The sequence below is a fragment of the Plecotus auritus genome (assembly GCF_963455305.1).
Source record: "Plecotus auritus genome assembly, chromosome: 2".
Taxonomy (NCBI): domain Eukaryota; kingdom Metazoa; phylum Chordata; class Mammalia; order Chiroptera; family Vespertilionidae; genus Plecotus; species Plecotus auritus.
In genome coordinates, this window is record NC_137771.1 from 14,988,520 (window position 1) to 15,009,926 (window position 21,407).

The 21,407-nt window shown below is 51.8% G+C and overlaps 1 protein-coding gene across 1 annotated transcript in view; it reads right to left on the reverse strand.

Moving 5' to 3' along the window:
• Positions 1–264: 264 nt before the first annotated feature.
• The window catches only part of MYOM3 (myomesin 3), a gene marked incomplete at its 5' end in the record, with an annotated part of 47,402 nt that continues 26,259 nt past the window's right edge, over positions 265–21,407 (reverse strand). Inside the window, 18 exons of the mRNA XM_080656211.1 lie at positions 265–2,179; positions 3,425–3,480; positions 4,830–4,852; positions 4,983–5,019; positions 5,207–5,370; positions 7,005–7,113; positions 7,368–7,406; positions 7,947–8,034; positions 10,123–10,233; positions 11,256–11,323; positions 11,719–11,778; positions 11,913–12,057; positions 13,729–13,865; positions 14,490–14,534; positions 16,107–16,216; positions 17,199–17,355; positions 18,153–18,267; positions 20,816–20,994. Of these exons, the coding sequence (XP_080512337.1) occupies positions 1,916–2,179; positions 3,425–3,480; positions 4,830–4,852; positions 4,983–5,019; positions 5,207–5,370; positions 7,005–7,113; positions 7,368–7,406; positions 7,947–8,034; positions 10,123–10,233; positions 11,256–11,323; positions 11,719–11,778; positions 11,913–12,057; positions 13,729–13,865; positions 14,490–14,534; positions 16,107–16,216; positions 17,199–17,355; positions 18,153–18,267; positions 20,816–20,994 (1,907 nt within the window). The 3' untranslated portion in view covers positions 265–1,915. The remainder of the gene's footprint in view (positions 2,180–3,424; positions 3,481–4,829; positions 4,853–4,982; positions 5,020–5,206; positions 5,371–7,004; positions 7,114–7,367; positions 7,407–7,946; positions 8,035–10,122; positions 10,234–11,255; positions 11,324–11,718; positions 11,779–11,912; positions 12,058–13,728; positions 13,866–14,489; positions 14,535–16,106; positions 16,217–17,198; positions 17,356–18,152; positions 18,268–20,815; positions 20,995–21,407) is intronic.

Sequence of the window (21,407 nt, forward strand, 5' to 3'; positions counted from 1 at the left end):
TTTTTTTCCTTTTAAATTCTCATCTGAGGATATTTTTGCCATTGATTTGGGGAGAGAGAGCAAGAGAAACATTGATGTCATACACATGGATTGGTTGCCTCCTGCCCCCGCCCCCAATCAGGGTGGGGGATCGAATCTGTGACAGAGGTACATGCCCTTGACTGGGAATTGAACTTGAGTCTGCGGGCTGATGCTCTAACCACTTAGCAAAACTGGCCAGGGCAGCCTTCTTCTTCTTCTTCTTCTTCTTCTTTTTTTTTTTTTTATAGGTGGGAAATCAAGGCCCAGAGAAAGGAAAAGAATTGCCCAAAATGTGTTTGCCTCCAAGACCTGCACAATCCCCCGTACTCATTCCTGGCCAGGGCACATTCAGGTCCTCCTGCCATCCCCACCCCTGAACACTGGCCTGACTGAACCACAAGCCCAGAACTTGGGCTGGGGCATATGTTACCTACCATGCCCGATTCAGGTGCAGGTGGTGGATGTAGGAATGATTCACTTTATCCTTAAGTTCAGAAGTCATTTCAGAAAACAGAGGTGAGTTATCTTCTGGTGTTGGAGTTATAGGTGATTTTTATTTTCTTTATAATTTTCATGGTTTTCTAAATTTTTACAACAAACATCTATAACTTTATAAACCCCACCCAATCCAAATCTTATTTAAAAAAAAAAAAAAAAAAGAAGAAGCCTTAGCCAGATTGGCTCAGTGGATAGAGCGTCGGTCCATGGGCTGAAGAGTCAAGGGTTCGACTGCGGCCCAGAGTACGTACCTTGGTTGCAGGATTCATCCCCAGCCCTGGTCAGGATATGTGTGTAGGCAACCAATCGATGTGATGTGTCTCTCTCACATTGATGTTTCTCTCTGCCTCCCCTCCTCCCTTCACTCTCTCTAAAAATCAATGGAAAAAATAAGGAAATCGGAGAGTGGTGAAATGCCCAGCTCTGACTTGAGGTCCATCAAGCAAGGCCAACTGGGATCTGTCACAACAGGCAGAGGCCCGAGCTTGAAGACATCCTGAAGGTCATCCAGCTCACCAGCCTGGCATCCAATGGCATCCAGGCAGCGTCACCCACCTCCTCGCCTTTGCTCCCATTAGGCCCCACTCCTGAAATGTCCTCCTCCCATCACCACCACCAAATTTAACTAATTTTCCAGGGTCCAATACAATTCTGCTAGTTCCGTGAAGATGTTTGAAAGCCCCCCTTCTCCACTTGGGACGGGCGTCTGTCTCTCTCCTTTGACCATGAGTGGCATTTTATTTGCACTTGTTTTATAATCTTATCATCTGCCTTGTCCTGGAGTCCTACCCAGGTCTGACTCTCCCAATGGGCTGAAGCCTCCTGGGCAGCAGGGCCTGAATAGTATTTATCTCTGTGCTCCCGATGCCATCCTCAGCCTGGCACATGCTAGACTTCACATGAATGTTTGTTGAACTTACGTGAACGGAAAATATAGCATCCTAAAAGAGGGATATTGTGATATATCACTTTATGGCAGGGCTAGCCAACCTTGGCACCATTGACATGTGGGGTGGGATAATTCCATGTGGTGCGGAGCTATGGTGCTTAGCAGTGTCCCTGACCTTTACCAATAGACACTTCTGCCAATAGACACCTCTAGTTGTGACAATAAAATTTTGGACATTGTCTTTTGTCCCTCGGGTGGAGAACCAGTGGTATATGGTTTATAAATGATTTTTATAAATATTCCCTAGGAGTAGGAATTCCTGTTTGATTGATGAGAAAAGCAAGGCTGAGGGAGACTGTAGAGCTGAAATTGGGTCTTGCTCAGAGGTGTCTTATTCCAAGTCCAGGGCTGATCCTACTCTCCTGGAGGGGACCCCAGCCAGGTCTTTGTTGCTCCACTGTGGTGTATCCACCCCCCTCCCTTCCCCGGTCTCCTGGCTGTGTCTGATCACTTCTTCTCCAGCACCTTGAGCTCCTCCCCGTGCTTGAACACGCTGATGGTGACCTGGCCTGTCTCGGAGCCGTACTTGTTCTTGACAAAGACGCCGTAGCGCCCGCTGTCCTCACTGTTGACCCTCTCGATGGTGATGGTGACCTCTGAGCCCCTAACCTCCATGTGGTAGCGGTCAAGGAAGGTGACAGGCTGGTCATTCTTCAGCCAAGAAATTTCAGGGGCGGGGTCTCCTGAGATGACGCAGGTCAGGCACAGGGTCTGGAAAGACAGGAAGGGAACGCTTGAGCAGCTCCTGGTAGTAACCCCTGGCATTCGCCGTCACTCCCCCAGAGAGCGCCCAGCACCAGTTGCTCCTTGTGATAAATTCATTCTGTGCATTTTATTGTATCACATAAAGGGATAACATCAAAGGGAGAGACATTTTACTTTATCCCCCATCCTCCATTGTCAACTTTCCTCCATCCTCAACTTTTCTACAAGAATACTTACTAGTTAGGGTTTTAGATCATTATTATTCTGCCAATTATCTGCCCCAGAATGACCTGAACTTTGCTTTATTGCTTTTTGTGGTATATATGTCATTATGACATATGCAAATTAGGCTATATTGCTTTAATACAACAATTTATAAATTGCGTTTAAAAATTCTTGAATAAGCTCTAAAGCAGAGCCGTATAATGTAATGGTCAAACACTCAGAGTCTGGAGCTGGGCTGCCTCAGCTCTGCCCCTTCAAACTGTGTGACCTTAGGCGAGTCCTTTAACCTCAGTTTTCTCAGCTATAAAGTGTGACTAGTAATAATATCCCATTCCATGTGGTTGCCTTGATGGTTAAACAAGCTAACTTATGCAGCACATATGCAGTAGTGCCTGGCACAAAGTAAGCACCGTAACAACAGTAGCTGTCATTTTCTAGAATATTAGACTTGCATGATTTCAGCCCTGGAAGGGCTTTTAGCGATCATCTAATTGAACTCCTAAAGGAAAGTGAAGTCACAGAGGGAAGTTCAGGACACCCAGCGCCGGTGGAGAGAGCTGGCGGAGCTGGGGCGAGTATGCTCTTGGGTCTGACCCCAGGCTCAGGGCCTTCCTTTGTACTACACGTGACCAGGAGGTGTTGCCACTTGGCTAGGTGCTGGGATCCACAGTGCTACAGGGTGTCATGATTTTTGTTGTTGTTGTTAATCCTCACCCAAGGATATTTTTTCCATTGATTTTTAGAAGTGGAAAGAGGGAGGGAGGAAGAGAAGGAGGCAGAGAAACATTGATGTGAGAGAGACACATTGATTGGTGGCCTTGTGCACGCGCCCTGACCAGGGCCAGAGATTGAACCTGAAACCCAGGTATGTGCCCTTGACCGGGTATTGTACCTGTGATCCTTCGGTATGCGGGCCAACGCTCTAATCACTGAACCACACTAGCCAGGGCTGTGCCATGATTTCTGATGGACATGTGAGGGAACACAGCATGGGACTGCTGGCCCTGGGCTGGGGACAGTCTGTACCTTATCCTCCATGATCGTGGCCACATCTGGCAGGCCCCTCACCACTTTGGCACGATCTGCAAGGAAAAAGTGAGACCCCAGTGATGAATGTTTTCCTGCAGATTGCGTCCCAGAAGCAAGTTTCCATAGAGTTGAGCAATGCTCCTTCTTTCTATTTTCATCATTTTGGGGATGGAAATCTTTACATTTGTATCACATGTTTCCCTGCCTTCGTAAACAGAAAGGAGGGGACATAATGTGTTTCTGTTATTGACTTGAAGTCCTCGTCATGATTGGTGGTACCTGGAGGGGGCAATGGGATGCCCCTCCCCTCAAGAACTGGGTAAGAGGGTCCATAAGATGGCGCTAAGCCTTAAACTGGCAAAAAGCACACAATAGGTGTTGATGGACCAGAGACTCAAGGGGGGGCAGGGGGAAGGGCAATGAAAAATGGGACAGAAGCTTTTGGGACACTGACTCTGATCAAGGAAGGGACCTGGTGGCCATTGTGGGTGGGCAAGAGGAGTGGTTGTACATCACTCAGCAGGAAGTCCATATACACTGAGTGGCCAGATTATTATGATCTCTGGAGGCATAATAATCTGGCCACTCAGTGTATATCCTATATAATAAAAGGCTAATATGCAAATAGTCCCTTTGACCAAGAGTTCGACCAGGAGGCAGGCCGGCCAACCACCCATGTTCCCTCCCCCTGGCCAGGCTGGCCGGACCCCATCCATGCATGAATTCATGCACCGGGCCTCTAATGTGTGCGTGCGTGTGTGTGTGTGTGTGTGTGTGTGTGTGTGTGTGTGTGTATATATATATATATATATATATATATATATATATATATATTAGAGGCCCAGTGCATATATATATATATATATATATATATATACACACAGCCTCCTAGAACTGGGTGGTCCAGCCTTGGCTGGGGCAGACCTGATGAAGTTCATGTGCATGGACCTGGGGGTGGGCGCCCCAGCAGCACAGACACCGTGCCACCTCCCTCCGGGTTTGGGGCTGGGCCCTCGAAGAGATGAGGCTCCAGAACCAGCCAGAACCAGCTTCAGCTTTATAGTTGCCCCCTCCTTACACCTCACTTGGAGAGGTGAGCCCAGCCTGGTTCTTGTCTGTCCCCTGCCTGTCGGGTTCCACCTGACCTTGTACTTGACATTGCCCGTGGGCCTGCTGGGTACTTGGCCCACGCTGGGCGCCTCCACACCCACAGTCTCAGGGACCCTCAGAGTCCTTACCCATCTGTCTTCACGCTGTCACCGCCCAGGTGTCCCTGGCAGCTCCATGACAGCTCAGAGCCATGCAGACCCCACTGGGACCTGCACAGCCCTCCAGGGGCCATAAGCTCCCTGGCAGCCGCCCCAACCCCGGAAATGAAAACGAGGAAATGTGGGTGACTTACTCTTCTCAATGACGGCCAGGGCTCTGAAAAACAGAAATGGGAACAGCCTCAAGGTTCCATTTGCTAAAGGACAGTGGTGCGCGGGTGGGGACGAGGGGATGAGGAGGGACCCACGGGCCTGTGATTCACATTGAGAAACACAGAGGAACTCACTTCAGTCTCTGGTGCTCAGCCATGGCATCGTCAAAAGCTGTGAGAAGGAAACAGGGAAGGGAAAGGGGTGTCAGGGCGCCTGCCCCTGTGACCCTCAGGTGCAGGGCTCAGCGCCACGAGCCCTCCACTCTTCCCCCCCCCCAGCCCAGTTCTCGTGGGCAATGCCAGGTTGGGTGGGGATGGGCATGGGGTTGTCACTGGGGACAGACAGGCGGACAGCTCACCTTGCCCCGAGAGGTCTGTTGAGAGCTGCCGGACTTCCTTCCCGGCTGCTATCTCCAGGGTGTACCTGCCCTTGTCTGAGTCTTTGGGATCCAGGATGTGGAGCCAGATCTCATCCAGCGTGGTGCCAGCCCTCGCCCGGTCCCCACTCTCCAGGCGCTTCTCTCTGAATGTGGGGCAGAGGAATGGTTAACACGGCGCAGCCCACCCGTGCTGCTCAGGACAGCTGTCTGCAGGTCTACAGGCTCCCCCAGCCCTGAATGCCTCTCCTGGGGTTTTGTTTCCAGATTCCTGAGCTGAAGGTGGTGAGCATCCATGAGACATTCCATAACTATCCATCTACCCATCCATCCATCCATCCATCCATCCATCCATCCATCCATCATCCATCCATCATCCATCCATTAAACCCTGTGGCACATCAACTATGTGCCACTGCTGAGTCTGTGTTGTGCCATGTCCTGCAGACTGGGAATTGGAGGAAGTAGTGCTTCAGGTCAGTGACCACCAGTCACTTCCTCGCCTCTTCATTCTCCTCATCTTTAACCCTTCCAGGGTTTCTTCCACAATCACTCTCCCCTCGCCCTTAGAAATAAACCATTTAAACTTCTTTTTGTTGCTGTTTTTTTTTTGTTGTTGTTGTTAATCCTCACACGAGGATATTTTTTTCAATGATTTTTAGAGAGAGCAGAAGGGAATGGGGGAGAGAGAGAGAGAGAAACATCTATTGGTTGCCTCTCGAACACAACCTGACCTGGGCTGGGGGTTAGCCTGCAACCCAGGTACATGCCCTTGACTGGGAATTGAACCCACAACCCTCAGGTGTGTAGGCCAACAATGCAACCACTGAGATGCATTGGCCAGGGCTAAACTTTAAAAAAAAATATATATTTTTATTGCTTTCAAAGAGGAAGAGAGAGGGGGGAGAGAGAGATAAAAACATCAATGATGAGAGAGGATCATTGATGGGCTGCCTCCTGCATGCCCCCTACTGGGGATTGAGCCCGCAACCTGGGCACATGCCCTTGACTGGAATCGAACCTGGAACCATTCAGTCCACAGGCCGATGCTCTATGCACTGAGCCAAACTGGCTAGGGCTAACCTTTTTTGTTCTTGTTTTTACTTAAAGTTCATTCCTGAAAACTCCTGGCCCATGTCCCAGTGTTGTGTTGCAGAAGCGACACCTCTGGGCTCAGTCACAGGCCTTAGAAATGCTAGAGTGGCAGCTCCATTAACTTGGAATTCAACTTGGCCTCAGCTCTCACTCATTTGACAAACTTGACCCAGTCAGTATAGCCTTCTTCACAGAATGGGTGCAGCAATGTCTGCTCCACAAGGCTGAGGAGTGCAAATGACGAGAAGCGCCAGAAAAATTCTGCTCTCATACCATCTGGGGTTACTTAGTTTGCAGTCAGATCTTCGTGGATACCTTATCTACCCTACCTTCAAGTCCTGGCCCCCAGTTAGTTGTCAGCCCCATAGGCCCTTCTGCTTGAGCCTGAGTTTGTTAAGGCTGCAGAGACCCACAAGGGCACCATGACCCCCTCCTCCACCTGGCTGGCCGGTTCGCCCTGGTTCCTGCACCCCTCCCTCCCTCAGTCCCGGAGGCTGCCCTAAGCTGGTCCTATTACCAGGCTACCCAGCTTCCCTGGGGGATCTCCCTTCTGCTCCCAATTCCTGACTTCCTCTGTGGGCAACGGACCAGTGGGAGACCCCGTCTGCCAACCCCTTGGGACGGGGCTGGGCCAGGTGCTGGGCCCCTACAGCCGGGCTAGGGCTCCAGGGTGAAGCCGACCTACTTGTGGAACCAGGTGGTTTTCATGTATTCCACGTTGTAGTACTTGACCTTGCTGAAGATCCGGATCCCCTCCTCCGTGCCCTGGACTTCCAGTGGGGTGGCAGAGAGCACTGGGGAGGCAGAGGAGAGGCGTGAGTCTCCCCCGAGCTCCTTCGGGCAGCACGTTTTGGGGCCCACCAGCTTGTCCCTGCTCTCGGGGTGCGGTGGGAGGATGCAGTGTTGTGAGGAGGCAGGAGCTTCTCTCCCTCTGCCCCCGTCTTTGGGTTTGGAGACTAAGCCCACCCGCAGCAGCCAAGGCTGGTTGGAGGTCCCTGGAGATGATCTGGCATGAGGGAGGGTTGGGCAGAGAGAGGGGCTTACTTACCACCAATCCTGCCCAGCTCCGTGAAGACGGCGTCCAGGGCTGGGGGAGACAGAGAGAGCGGTCAGCTGACGTTGGACATCCCTCCCTGCCCCCCCGTGGACGCACCAGAAGGGGGACATCCTTAGAAAGGCTCTCGGGGCACAGGGAACTCTGCAGGACGCCTGCCACGGTCGGGGAGGGAGGGAGCCTGGGGCACTCAGTGACAGATCAGGCAGGGGCCCCACAGGTGGGGGACAAGTGGGCCGATCTGACAATGCTCTTGCCATCTGTGCCTACAGCTGGACGAGGAGCCAGGGGCCCCGGTGGGGCAGAGCAGTGAACTTGGGCTGGGAGCCTTGAAGCCTGGGCTCACTGTGGTATGTTTCAGTGAACGTGGGCCTCAGTGTCACACAGACCAGGCCCCTGTCACTGACCAGCTGTGCAGCCTTGGGCCCGTCGCTTAACCTCTCTGGGCCTCGGTTGCCCCAAGTGCTATGGGGCTCCTGTACCTCTCACCCCACAGGCCAGGTCACTGTGTCCTGGTTCAGTGTGAACTCCCCCTGGCCCTCCTGGCCCATCTCCAACATCGCCAGCTCCTACCTTCCCCTGTGAGGTCCAGTATGGTGTCATCCTGCCCTCGGTCATCAGAAACCGCCGCTCTATAAACTCCCATGTCCTCCTTGGACAGCTGGAAAGAAGTGAGTGAAGGCAGGTCAGCCTGGGCTCCAGGCCGGCCCTCGCTCTCTGTGTGATCTCAGGCAAGCCCCATCTCCTCCCCGGGCCTCAGTTTACCCATCTGGAATGGGTGTGCTCTCAGGCTCCTTCCAGCTCCAGAGCCCCCTGATTCCAACTCAGGGCTGGCCTGGGCCTGAGGGTGCGGTGGGTGGAGAGTCGAGAGCAGCTGCTCCAAGCAGAGTGAGTGACCCCTCTGCGTGGAGCCTGTCTGAGCACCACTCAGCCCCACCTGGGCTGCCCTGCTTCCTGGGGGCCCTGGAAGGAAGGACCCCCTGTAGTTCTGTAGAAGGAAGTGTGTTCTTTCCCTCAGGACAAGGGGGTCCTCTCTGGCACATGCTTGTTAACCCCAAAATGAAGCCTGAATCAACACATAAGTAAACCATTAAGTTAGGTGGTATTTAAAAATATATATATTTTATTGATTTCAGAGAGGAAGGGAGAGGGAGAGAGAGATAGAAACATCAATGATAAGAGAAAATCATTGATTGGCTGCCTCCTGCATGCCCCCTACTGGGGGGCGGATCTAGCCCGCAACCCAGGCCTGTGCCAGAATCAAACCTGACCCTTTAGTCCGCAGGCTGATGCTCAGGGCTGGGTGGTACTTTTAACACAAGGTCCACAGGTCAGATGTGACTTCTCATTACCCAGCATCTCCCTCAGGGCCTGGGAGTGATATTTGCCTCCCTGTTCCCTCACCCCCAGCATTTCTACATAGTGTGCTGTGAGGCAGCAGCCAAGGCAGAGGCAGCTCCTAACTTGGGGATCAAAGGGCCAAACCCCAAGAGTCCTCTCCTAGTCCTTTCCCGGCCCCCCCCCCCCCCACCGGGGGAAGGTGACTGCAGAGTTCTGACCCTCCTCTCTAGCCTTGGGCCTTTGTACTTAAACCCTCCGAGCCTCCGTTTACTCATCATCACCCTTGCCTGGCTGTGTGGCGGCCTTGCTGTGAGGATCAGGGAGGTACCTCTTTGGCAGCCAGGAAGTTTTGCACTAAGGGGGCCGGATGATTATAAGACTCAGTAGCTGTTAAGCATCTACTCGATGCCAAGCCCTGTGTGAGGAGCTTGTACCACGAGGACAAAGGCCAACTGGCACCATCATCCCAGCCGGGATCTGGGTGAAGACCCTGAAATCTTCATTTCCTCCCTCGCCAGCAAATCTGTGCTGCTCCAGTCCCCCTTGGCACCCAGTGAGGCCGCAGAAATCAGCAGCAGGGCAGAAACACACGAACGTTTGAGAACAAGACTCGAGTTTCTATCTTAACCAGGTCACGCTCCTCAGAGGCCACGGGGGATGTGCATGGGTGAACTGAGTCCCGGGCCTGGTGCCTGGCCTTCACGCCCTAAAATCCTAGCCTGTCAGGGCAGGAAGGAATCTGAGAGAGCACCCCTTCCCACCCTCTCATGTTGCCCTTGAAAACTGAGGTCAGAGAGCAACAGCGACTAGCCCAAGGCCACACAGGGCCAGGGCCAGGCCTGGAGTCCAAACAAAAGGGAAATCGGTATTACTGATCCTCTCTTTATTTAAAATCCTGGTATTGTTTCCCCATGCCTCCCGGGCCCCGTTATTTTGATTTTTAAAAATATTGTATGAAATATCATTTATCTTTTGTTGTCATTGTTGTTAATCCTCACTGGAGGATATTTTTTCCATGGATTTTTAGAGAGAATGGAAGGGAGGGGAAGAGAGAGAGAGAGAGAGAGAGAGAAACATTGATGTGAGAGAGACACATCAACTGGTTGCCTCCTGCGTGTGCCCGGAATAGGGCAGGGGATTGAGCCTGCAACCGAGGTATGTGCCCTTGACTGGAATCAAACCCGGGACCCTTCAGCCCATGGGCCGACACCCTATTTACTGAGTCAAACCAGCTAGGGCTGAAATATTATTTATCTTGATTACTGAGTTTTAGTGCCTCCTTACATTTTGTACCTGTGGTGACTGGCTCACCGGCCTCACCCTAGCCCTGGCCCTGCTCCTGACTCGGCATCCGGTGCTCCTGGCAGCGCCCGGAGGGTGTGAGCCCTGACGCCGAAGCTGCACTCACCTCCTCGATGCAGAGGAGCCCTGCTCCGGTCTGCGGGTCGTACTGACCGTCCGGCGTCTCTTTATTCTGGAAGAACCACTGGAAGCGGGTCTCATTCTTGGTGTTGGTCACCTGAGGAAAGTGGAGAATATGGCTCCATCAGGCTTCCTCTTTTTAAGTAAAAACTCAGCTCATCAGAACTTTTTTTTTTTTTTACAAATGTGACACTTTCCCCTGCACATACACACCCTCACCGTAAGTCCCAGCCACCTTCTTCCTCACACCCATGTCTCTGCTGGCTTCTGGACTCAGGACTTTGCTAATGCTGTTCCCTCTGCCTCTCGATCCCTTTGCTACTCCAGTTCCCTTGTAAACACCTCCGCATCTTAGACTTGTCAGTTGTCACCTCCCTCAGGAAGCCTTCCCTGAAGGTCCCAGAGTGCACACACGTCTCGGTCACAGCGGGAGGCACGCTGTTTTCCAAGGATCCTGATTCAGACCGTGGGCTCCTTAAGGAGGCCCCTTCTTCCTCCTTGTCTGCCCAGTGCCTTGCAGTGTCTGGTGCACAGTAGGTGCTTTGAGTTTGCTGAACGGATATGCTCTGGGAGAGTACTCTCCCCCACCTGCCCTCCCCCAGTCCCTAAAGAGGCCGCAGGGTGCTGAGAAGGAGCACCACTGGGAGTCAGACAGACTCTCGGCTCCACCTGTTGATTTTGAGCGAGTCCCCTGTTTGTTTTCCCATCTGTAAAGTGGGGGTAATAATGCCTAACTCACAGATGCTCGTGAGGCAGATGAAATAAAACAATGCTCTGAAGCACTGAGCAGAGTCTGGCAAGGCGGCCGATAGATACCAGGGAACCTGATCAACACATAGACCCCTCACTTGCTCTCAGACCCCAGGCCCCAAAGAACCCCTACCCTGTGCAGCTTAGAGACCTAGCTCGAGGCTGACCCAGCTCCCGCTGATTCCGCTCCCTGGGCTCTGCGAAGGGTGGCTTTGCTTTCTGGTTAAATGCAGTCTCCCTGGGCTACTTTGCAGGTGTGGGATCAACCAAGCACAGGGTATTGATTTTGTGGGAACAGAGCAAATACAGCCACCAAGCTTGGGGACAAGCTACAGATATAGCCCAGTGGGCCTCGGGGCAGGGACTTGCCTTGCATGTCAGCAGCACTTGGCAGTCCTCCGTGACCTTCCACTGCAAGAACTCCTCGAAATAGGGACCTGCAAGTGCAAAACAAACACTCCCACCACTCAGAGCTCCAGGCTCAGCCAGGACGCCACCTGGTGGCGAGACAAGGGAAGCGAGCTTGGATTGGGGCAGCTAGCGACCACTGGTCCCCTTAGATTCTGCCCCCACCAGAGTGGCAGAAGCTAGGGCGAGGCAAGGGAGATAGATATAGATGCCTAGGGTGTAAAATTTAGGGGGGCACTCACTCTCCTTGTGGGGCAAGCGCTGTTTCGTTCTGGCACAGGGGCAGAGCTGGACTGAATTGCAGTGGCCTCCCTTGGGGCCCAGCAGGGCTGAGGGATCTATTAACCTAATAGTCCAGAGTTCCCCAGCCCTGACCTCTGGCCTGGTGGCCAAGGCCTTTGAACTTCACCCCAGTAACTCTTACCCTGTTTTCTCTTCCAGTCTCTTCTCTTAGCATCTGCCTTCCTCAGAAGTTTGTCAAAATCTGTGAACACATAGGGAGGGGCTGGCATGAGCCAAGAGGAACACCGGTCCACAGAGCGGCATCAGGGTGGACAGAACCCCAGAGCCACGAGCTGAGGCCGGGTGCATGGGCGGGGTGGGCAGGGCGCAGCTGACCGTCATCCACCAGGGCCAGGGTGATCTGGTTTTTGGCTTTTCCGTCTTGGAGCTGAGCTGTGTACGACCCTTTGTCCTCCTCACACAAGTTCTGGATGATCACTTCTACCAGGCCCTTCTCTCGCTCAAAATTGATTTTGCGGTCCTGGGGAGAACAAACCCGAGAATCACCTTTGCCCTTTTCCAGTCTCAGGGCATTTGCATTATGGGCACAAATGTGCAGTTGGCCTGGAGAGTGGGGGATGTGCAGAGTTAGAAGCCTTCAGAGATGGGGAGGGAGCCCTGGGTAACCCTCTACTGCTTGTAGTGTGGGGTTCTTCCCCCAACTAGCCCCCGAGAACACCCCTGGGGTCTGGCAGGCACAGGGATGAGTCTTGAATTAATAGCAATTAATAATACGCCTCAACCCCTATTGTGCCATTTTTTTTCTTTTCTACTTCTTTTACAATTCTCCATAAAAGTATAAAAGATAATATTTAAAAAGCCTGTGCACTTGCTATCCAGAATTAACACTCATTTGTATTTTGTCATATTCTAACAGTTTTAAAAGTTTTCTTTTCCACATTTATTTATTTTATTTTTTAAAATGTATTTTTATTGATTTCAGAGAGGAAGAGAGAGAGAAACATCAATGATGAGAGAGGAACATTGATCGGCTGCCTCCTGCATGCCCCCCACTGGGGATTGAGCCCATAACCCAGACATGTGCCCTGACTGGGAATCGAACCATGACCTCCTGGTTCATAGGTCAACACTCAACCGCTGAGCCACGCGGGCTGGGCTCTCTTCCACATTTAGAATCTTATTCCCTCTGGTCTTATTTGTATGTGCGGTTTGAGGGAACCATCTAGTTTTATTTTATATTTCTACCAGGGCCAGCGATAGTCTAGACTTTGTGACACTTCCTCTGCCATGTGCCAAGTTCATACTTAATCGTTAAGCAGAACATTCAAATCTGTTTCCTCGTTTGCTCCTCCCGATTCTGGGACAACCAGGCCCATTGTACAGGTGCAGAAACAGAGGCCTACAGAGGGGAAGGGTCTTGTCCAAGGGCACACAACCGATGGGGGTGACGTATGAGTCCTGTGACATCTAACCCTGAGCTCGTTCCCATCTCTCTACAACACGTAGTTTCTGATGGTGGTAAAATTCACAAATAATATGATCTCATAATTAAATCTGTCATGAGATTGAAATTGTGTTTGTAAGTAAAAACAGTTGAATATGGGCAACTCGTGTGACAACTATAAAAAGCAATGGAATACTACAAGTGTAATAGGAAGAAGGAATAAAAGTAATATCAGCAAATAAAAGTAATTCAGGTACACTCTCCTGCTGCACTGATTTATAATGAATTCGTTTGAATAAAGAAAAGCAAAAAGATAAAAAATTATTCTGTCCAACAACAGGAAAATGGATGAAAGAGCATATGTGAAATGTCTACTTGAATAAAAACTCTATTCAGTGTATGTTAAAACTGCGAAAATTCTCTGTATATCTCAGAGTTAGGGTCTCGGCTTGGATAATTATCAGTATGAATGTGGGTTTTTCATCTGAAGAATGTCTGGTGGGACATTCAAATGTTGTAGGGGGTGTGGGAAGTTCTTTGTGGGATTCGCATTGGAGGGCATTTACCGTCCCTGCCATCTGCCCCCCAGGTACTGAAAACCAGGTGTCCGCATACCCACCCCATCACTGTGACCGTTTCTGATATGTCCACTAGGGGGCGCTGCCGACTTGTGGGGAACCACTGCGCGGGGGAAGCCAGGAGCTGGGCTGGGGACCTGCCTTAGGAAGGAATCTGAGTTCCAGTTACCGGTGAGCTGAAGATCTCCTTCTCATTGAAGATTAGATGCAGCTCAGCGGCCGGAGATAACTTTTCTACTTCCAGCCAAAGCCGCACCTCTCCTCGCTCGAGGATGTCAATGTTCCAGCCCGAGATCAGCTTGATCACTGCGAGGCAGGCAGGAGGCAGGAAGGAGAGCGGTGGGCCTGGGCCCCCTTCTCCCCTCCCTACTCCGCACGAGCCCCACCCTGAGCATGTCTGAAGGGGGTGTCTGAGGAGGGTTTTACGCATGCTCACTCTAGAGTGAACTCATTTTAAGGAAGTGTTTCTTCTTCCCACACCTTGGAGGCTGTGCCTCTCACCCTGGTGGACCCCAAGGACTTTCAAAAACACCAATGTCCAGGCTCTGATTTGTCTGGGGCGTGGCCTGGGCATTGGGATTTTAAAAAGCTCCTGGGGTGATTCCAATGTGCACCCAAGTTTATGACCCTGCCTGCTACTAGCCAGCGGAGGGAAGCAGAGGTTTCCAGGATCCAAAATCCACCTAAGAAGAAACATCCCCTCTGCCCTCCTTGCACTCCCTTTCTACCTGCCTTCCCTTTTCCATTTCACAGACTGCTGACACCCCAGGTCTCTGCCCTCCAGCCCCATGATGCCCCATCTTCTGCTTCCCCGCCAAGCCCTCCCCTGTCCCCCGCCCCCTCTCCGCAGCTAGTTTTTTGCTTTTGCTGATTCAGCTCTGCTCCTGATGGAGTTCGCAAAATCCCAGGAGGTGCCTGAGGATTGCTTACCTGGGTTTCTGATCTCATGGCTCAACTTCTTCAGCTTATCCAGCTCTGGGAAGGGAAGAGCAAGGAAGAAATTAAAGAGAATGAAATACTGGGACCAGTGGGTCCATGGCAGCCATCCTAGGGCCCATGCTGGGTGAAGGTCCCGAGAGACACCTCTCAACCTGGGGGTCACTTGCAACACAGGTGTTGAAGATGAGCCCTGTGGGCCTTAGCCCCGGGGCACTGAGGGGGATGCAGGGGGCTGCTGCAGGTCACCTTGAGATCAAGTGCCACCTCCCTTGAGAAGTGCCTACTATGTGCCGGGTGCTGCATTATCCCACTGGTCCTCACACACTGCTGTGGGGTCAGCATTATTGTCCACCTCTGACCACTCCAGGCCCACTGGGTTCTGAACCCTGTTCTTAACCCCCTGTGATATGCTGCCCTGGTCTCTGAGGTCTGTCTGGCCCCAATACAGCACTTCAGTCTAGAAGTCTCCAGGGCAGCTCTGCCGAGTGCTGTCTCATTTGCCAACTGCCTCTTTATGTTAGGTTCTCTCTCCTGCAAAGCTGAGTTCTGAGTCTGAGTGTCTGGCACACAGTAGGTACCTAATAAACATGTGTTGCATGATGACTTGGCAGGGGCAGAGCCCATTCTCCTTTCCCCTTGTAAGCCCCAGAGTCTTCAGCAAGATGGGTCTGGACTCACAGCAAGAATACAGTCAGAACAAAACATAAGGAAAAGCCCATCCCTTTTGTTAATGGCTTTAGTTTGCATAGAATCATCTAAATGTTTCTGCATAACATTGTTTCAGTTGAGGCCCAGAGAGGTGATGTGACTTGCTCAAGGTCAAACAGCCAGAAAACTGTGGGCTTGTAATTGGGTCTGTGTATCAACAGAGCTGTCCCGCAGTTGCTATGGAGACAGAAGAGAGTGAGTCTTATCTGTCATTAGCACTGATTTCAGTTCTGTTTTCATTCATTCATTCATTTATATCTTTATTGATTTCAGAGAGGAAGGAAGAGGTAGAGAGACAGAAACATCAATGATGAGAGAGAATCATTGATCCGCTGCCTCCTGCACACCCCCTACTGGGGATCGAGCCTGCAACTCGGGCATGTGCCCTTGACCGGAATTGAACTGGGGAACCTTCAGTCTGCAGGCCGACGCTCTCTCCACTGAGCCAAACCGGTGAGGGCTCAATTCTGTTTAAATCATCCAACATGGATGACCTTTCTGTTCTCTGGTTTGTCATAGTCCCCAGTGCTCCCTATTGCTATTCTCATTTCTCTGACGAAATGTTTTTGTGTGTTTTTTTTAGCCTATAGAAGGAAGGGAAATAATCCTGGTGCCTTTGCTTTTATCCAAATTAGAAAAAGGAGAGACAAGAAGAATGCAAACTCCATCAGGCAGGGATTTTTGCCCGTTGAGTTCACGGATGTAATCCTAGGACAGTACCTGGCATATGGGAGGTGCTCACTAGATGTTTATTAATTGACTGGCTGACTGACTGGGTGGGTGAGGACCCACTTCTCTGGAAATTGCTGCTTTATGAATTTTTGTTGCTTTTTGCCGGCCTCTGGGGGGCTCGATCTGGGCCTGTCTCTCTGGGCAGGTGGCAGGGGAGCAGGGCCTTACCTGCCTCAGTCAGCGTGTGGCTCGCTGAGATGTCTTCATCGGCATCGGTGACCACCACCGAGTAGGTGCCCAAGTCCTCGAGGCCGGGGTCTCTCAGGATGACCTTGGACCTGGCAGAGAGAGGAGAGCAGGTGCTCCGAGCGGGGCCTTGTGCACTAGAGGCCTGGGAGCTGGAGAGCCTCGGTCAGCATTGGAACCTTGCAGCCCAACTCCAGACCCCGGCCAGGCTGGGGAGCAAGGGTGGCTGCCTCCTCACACCTCCTCGGGGTCTTCTGCCCAGGGCAGCTCAGGCCTGGCACCTTCAGTGGCTCCCGTTAGCGGGCTGGCTGGCACAGGGTCTTACTGGTTGCATGGCCCAACTCCCCCTATAAGGCTCAAGTCATCAGCATGACCTCCTGCTGGGCAGGGCCGAGGCCACGAGCTGCTGGGGTGGAGGCATTTGACAGGGACCCTTTTGGTCATCTGTTCCCAATCCCTCTTTTTATTTATTTGTTTACTTATTTATTTTTTTAAAAATATTTATTTATTTATTTATTTATTTATTTATTTATTTATTTATATTTCAGAGAGGAAGGGAGAGGGAGAGAGAAATAGAAACATCAATGATGAGAGAGAGTCATTGATCGGCTGCTTCCTGCACGCCCCTTACTGGGGATTGAGCCCACAACTCGGGCATGTGCCCTTGACTGGAATTGAACCTAGGACCCTCCAGTCTGCAGGCTGATGCTCTATCCACTGAGCCAAATCGGCTAGGGCCCAACCCCTCTTTTTTGCAAATGAGATGAGACTGAGCCCAGAGATGCTCCAAGAACAAGTCACTGGCTGCCAGGCTAGAAAGGAAGGCCTGTGCAGTTGCTTACAGAAAAACACTCCAAATGAACGCTATCATTTCAGCCCCTTAAATGCCCTGTTCCTCCATTTCTCCCTAAGGTGGCAGTCAGCATCCTTAGTGAGAGACAAGCATCCCTTCTCAGGCCCATTCTTTCATTAGCTGTGGGTCCTGCTGGGTGGTCTCAGCCGCGAGCTCCTGCTGACTCATCTGACAACACGTGGGGCCCATGGCCTAGCTGTGCCGCCCCTCCCCTCACTCACTTATTAGCTTCCTCCTCGATCTTGACCTTCTGGGGCTCCGGCGGGCCCCTGTAGTCCTTGGACCACTGAAACTCTGAGGAGTCGGGGGCCCCGGGGGCTTCGAAAGCCAAGTAGATGAAGCCTTCTTCGTCCACACCAACCTTGATCTCCGGGGCATCTGAGGGCAGGGTCCAACAGAGGGTGCCAATGTTTACAAATAATAAACCAGGTCATGCCCCTCCCTTGCTAAACCCTCCAACGTCTGCCTATTGCACTTGAATAAAACAACCACCCCAGACTCCTTGCTGTGGCCTCCGAGGCCTTGCAAATGTCACCTCCCCAGAGAGGCCCTCTTGACCACCCTGTTAAAGTGACCCTCACCCCACCATATGAATGAATAATTAAAAGAATGGAAAGAGATATGCCTTATAGTTAGGAGAGTGGAGTGACTCGGTCATGTTCTAGCTGTGTGACCTGCTCATTTCACCTCTCGGAGCTACAATAGCTTCCGTTCTAAACTGGTTCCTTTGGTGGCTGGTTGGGAGGGCCAGGGCAGGAGAAGAACCCAGCACAGCATGGGAGGGGACCTCAGCAGCTGTGACTGCAGGACGGGCAAAGCCCCGTGTGGCATCTGAAATAATACTTGGGACTGGAGTTGGGCGTCATTTCAAATCTCCATGAAGCGTTGTGTGAGTTTATGAATGTGGCCTGTGAAAGAACAGGAGACCCCCTTCAAATAGAAGATGTGTTCCTAACTTGGGATTCCATAGAAATAAACGGAATGGGGAATGGAGGGAGAAACAGCAGGAAGGAAGGAACGCTGGAAGAAGTGTGGAGTGCGGGGGGGATGGGGTGGGGTGGGAGGGATGGACAGAGGTCCTGTCCTGCAATTCCACATGCTCCTCCTGACCCCCTCTGAGCCCCTCCTCGATGGCCCAGCCCAGCGTGATGCTGGCACCCTCCGCCTGCCCCCACCTGGCCTGTCCTCCAGGAGCACGGGGTCGGTGGGCATGGACGGCTGCCCTGGACCAGCTGAATTCACAGCCTGCACCTGGAACACGTACCTCTTCCCCGGCTGCAAGTCAGAAATCTGGGGGTGGGAGTGGGGGAGGGAGGCAAGAGTGAGCACCGAGGACAGCAAAGACCACCCTTCCCCAAACCCCGGCCACCAGGGTGCTGGGAACCATGCATCCGTGGAACCCCGGGAAGGCACAGGCTGCCCTGGGGGTGGGGACGGCTAGGAGCGCATCGCTCTCCTGACTTCCAGCTTTTAGTAGGTTCCCCACTGGGATGATCTCCATGCCTGTGGCACCCGAAACCCCATTGGCTTGCAGCTTAACTCACCATCCATCTCCCTACGAGAAACCCTCTCCCTTCCTGCACCCCGTCTCTCCTCCATTTATTGCCCCAGGGAGAAGCCTTCAACAACATCTTCTTAAGACCTAACATGCAATCACCAAGTCCCCATTTCATTTCCCCAACGTGTCTCCACTGCAGCTGCATTTCTCCTCACCTGGATCCGTCCAACAGCGTCCCCAATGGCATCTCGGCCCAGACCCACCTCCCTGGCCTATCTTTCCTCTGCCAGTCTCTCCAGGATGCCAGTCAGATTATGCTTAGATCTGTCAGTGGCCTTCAGGGTCAAGTTCAGATTTTGAGGTTTAGTACCTAGACTCCTCCTAATGTGACCTTGGCCCCTGTCCTCTTCCTCCTCTTTGTGCCCCCTTCATCCCATGACCCCTCAGGGTCCCCACGTTTGTCACATCCTTTCACGCCTCCCTGACTTTGCCTCTGCCGAGCCCTCTGCCTGGAGCTCCCCCCACCCCCTTTCCCAGCTCATCCTTGACCTCCCAGCTCGGGTAGCTCCCAGAATCCCCCCGACACCCCTCTGTTGTACAATATACAGTATTGTAATTGCCTGTCACCCAAGGATGGCTCCATGTAGGACCTGCTTCCAGATCTGGCATTAAGTAGGTGTCAAGAAGTATTTAGTGAATGACTGGGTGAGTGAATGCCACATGAAGAAATGGTGCCAAGTCACTGAGGCCGGCCCACCCTGTCCTGGGCCAACCTATGTGGGGGGTGGGGTGGGCGCAGAGAGACCATCCATTTCGAGTGGCTCTCTCGGGCCAGCTGTCCAGCACTGGCCAACTCTGCGCAGGGAGCTGGCCCCGTGGAGGCGGCGACTGCAGAGTCTCAGAGCCTTCCGCAGGCCGGGCTTGTCCCCCCTGATTCTGTCTGAGGTGGCCTTAATGTTATTTTTTCAAATGAAAGTGTTTTTGTTTGTTTGTTATAAAAGAAATGCACTTGTTAGGGAAACTATTAAAGCAATTGAGAATATAAAAGGAAGGATTAAAACTCTCCCAGTGGTCCCATCCCCAGAGACAACCAGAATTAACAGTTTTGTAATAATCCATTTAGACTTTAAATGCACATCATTCATGTAGAAACATGACATGCGCCGTATTGTTTTTTTTTAGTGTCTTATTCTTTCCACACTGTGTTGGCTCCTTCAGCCTGTCTTTTCTCCTGGTGCTAACGAACCGAATGCTTATGCGTGGACTTGAAATCCCCACCCTCCTGCCTGCTGGTGAAAGACACCTTCAGGAAAGTGAGTTGGAGAAAATGTCCCTCTTTCCCTAGACGGCAGAAGAAAAACTAATCCACATCCTGGAACTGTGCCTTAAACAGGGGAGGCCTGTGAGACCCCCTGCTTCAGAGCTGGAGGCTGTGACCCAGGTGGCGTGGAGTCTGGGGTTCTCATTGATTGTCTAAGACGGTCACTTGTGTCTGCGAAGCATGCTTCCATGGACGCCTGAGTTTCCGGCCTGTAATATAGCTGTGAGGTGTCTTTGTGATGCTGGCGATTGTGCTTTCCTTTCTCCTACAACCACCACAGGTGAATACAGCCAGTGATTCTGCCGGAGTCTTGTTTATCCAGAGTTTTTGTTCCTCATTCAAATTAAAAAACATATATCTGCATATATGTTTGTTTATATGTAATATTGTACTATGACATACATATGGTACTTAATGTATGTCCTACTCTGTATTCTGCTTTCTTTTCTTAGCCACATATGATGGCTATATTTTCATGTCAATATGTACATGTATGTCAACCTCATTCTTTATCCTATTGCCACTCCTTGAACCACCTAGTCTTCATGCTCCCTGCACAGGATCCTCTTAAAGATACACTCTGACTTATTTAAGCAAACCCCTTGATGGACAGTTAAGTTGTTTCCAACTTTTGCCTTTATAAACTATGCAACAATGAGCATCATCATCCTGAGATCTTTGCACACTTGCTTAATTATCTCTTGACACTTCGATCTTTGAAGCAGAATTCCTGGTTCCAGGGATGAGCATATCCAAATGCTGATACACCTCACCGATTATAAGTGCATTTTTGGGGAGGAATCTGCTCAGAGTGGAGCAGGTTAAGTCTGCCAGCCAGCCAACCAGTACCAATTCCTGTGTGACCCTGGGTAAGCCACTCCCCCTCTCTGGTCCTTTGCTGCCATTAAGTGAGGACAGTACTCCCTAAGGGTCCTTCCAGCTCTGATGCTTTTTGTCCTGCCTTGTCCAGTGGCAGGGAAGGCTCAGGTGGGCCAGAGGATGGAGGGGCAGGGACTCACCCTCAGGTGGGTGCCAGAGATGGGGTCTGGGGTGAGTGGCTTCCACTGCTCAGAGCCTTCCTCCTGGAAGCTGATGAGGTAGCCTGTGACCGGCCCGGCCCCCGTGTATAGCGGGGGCTCCCACTGCAGCATCAGGGAGGTGGCCCGCACCTCGAATGCTCGCACGTCATACGGGGGACCTGTGGGAGATGGGGGAGAGAAGGAGTTGGGCAGCCAGGCAACCAGCCAGACAGCCAGATGGCCAGCCAGATAGCCAGGTACTGAGCCAGCTTGTCAATCTGTCAGTCACAACCAAGCCTGGAAGCCCTGTTCTGGGCATAGCGGGGACCTGGCTGGCCGTGGCTTCATGACAAAGCTTGTTCTGGGCCTGAAGTAGGGCTAGAGCATCCCATCCCCATGCCAGACAGCATGAATCCTCCTAATGTCTTTGCGGTTTCAGTGTTTAATGGAGGGGCCACGGGTGTGACCTCCGGAGTCAGATCACCAGGGCTCACGGCCCAGCTCTACCCTTTCAGGCTGTGGAGACTCTAGGCAAGTTACTTAGCCTCGATGTTCCTGTTTTCTCATCTGTAAAATGGGGATAATAATAGTT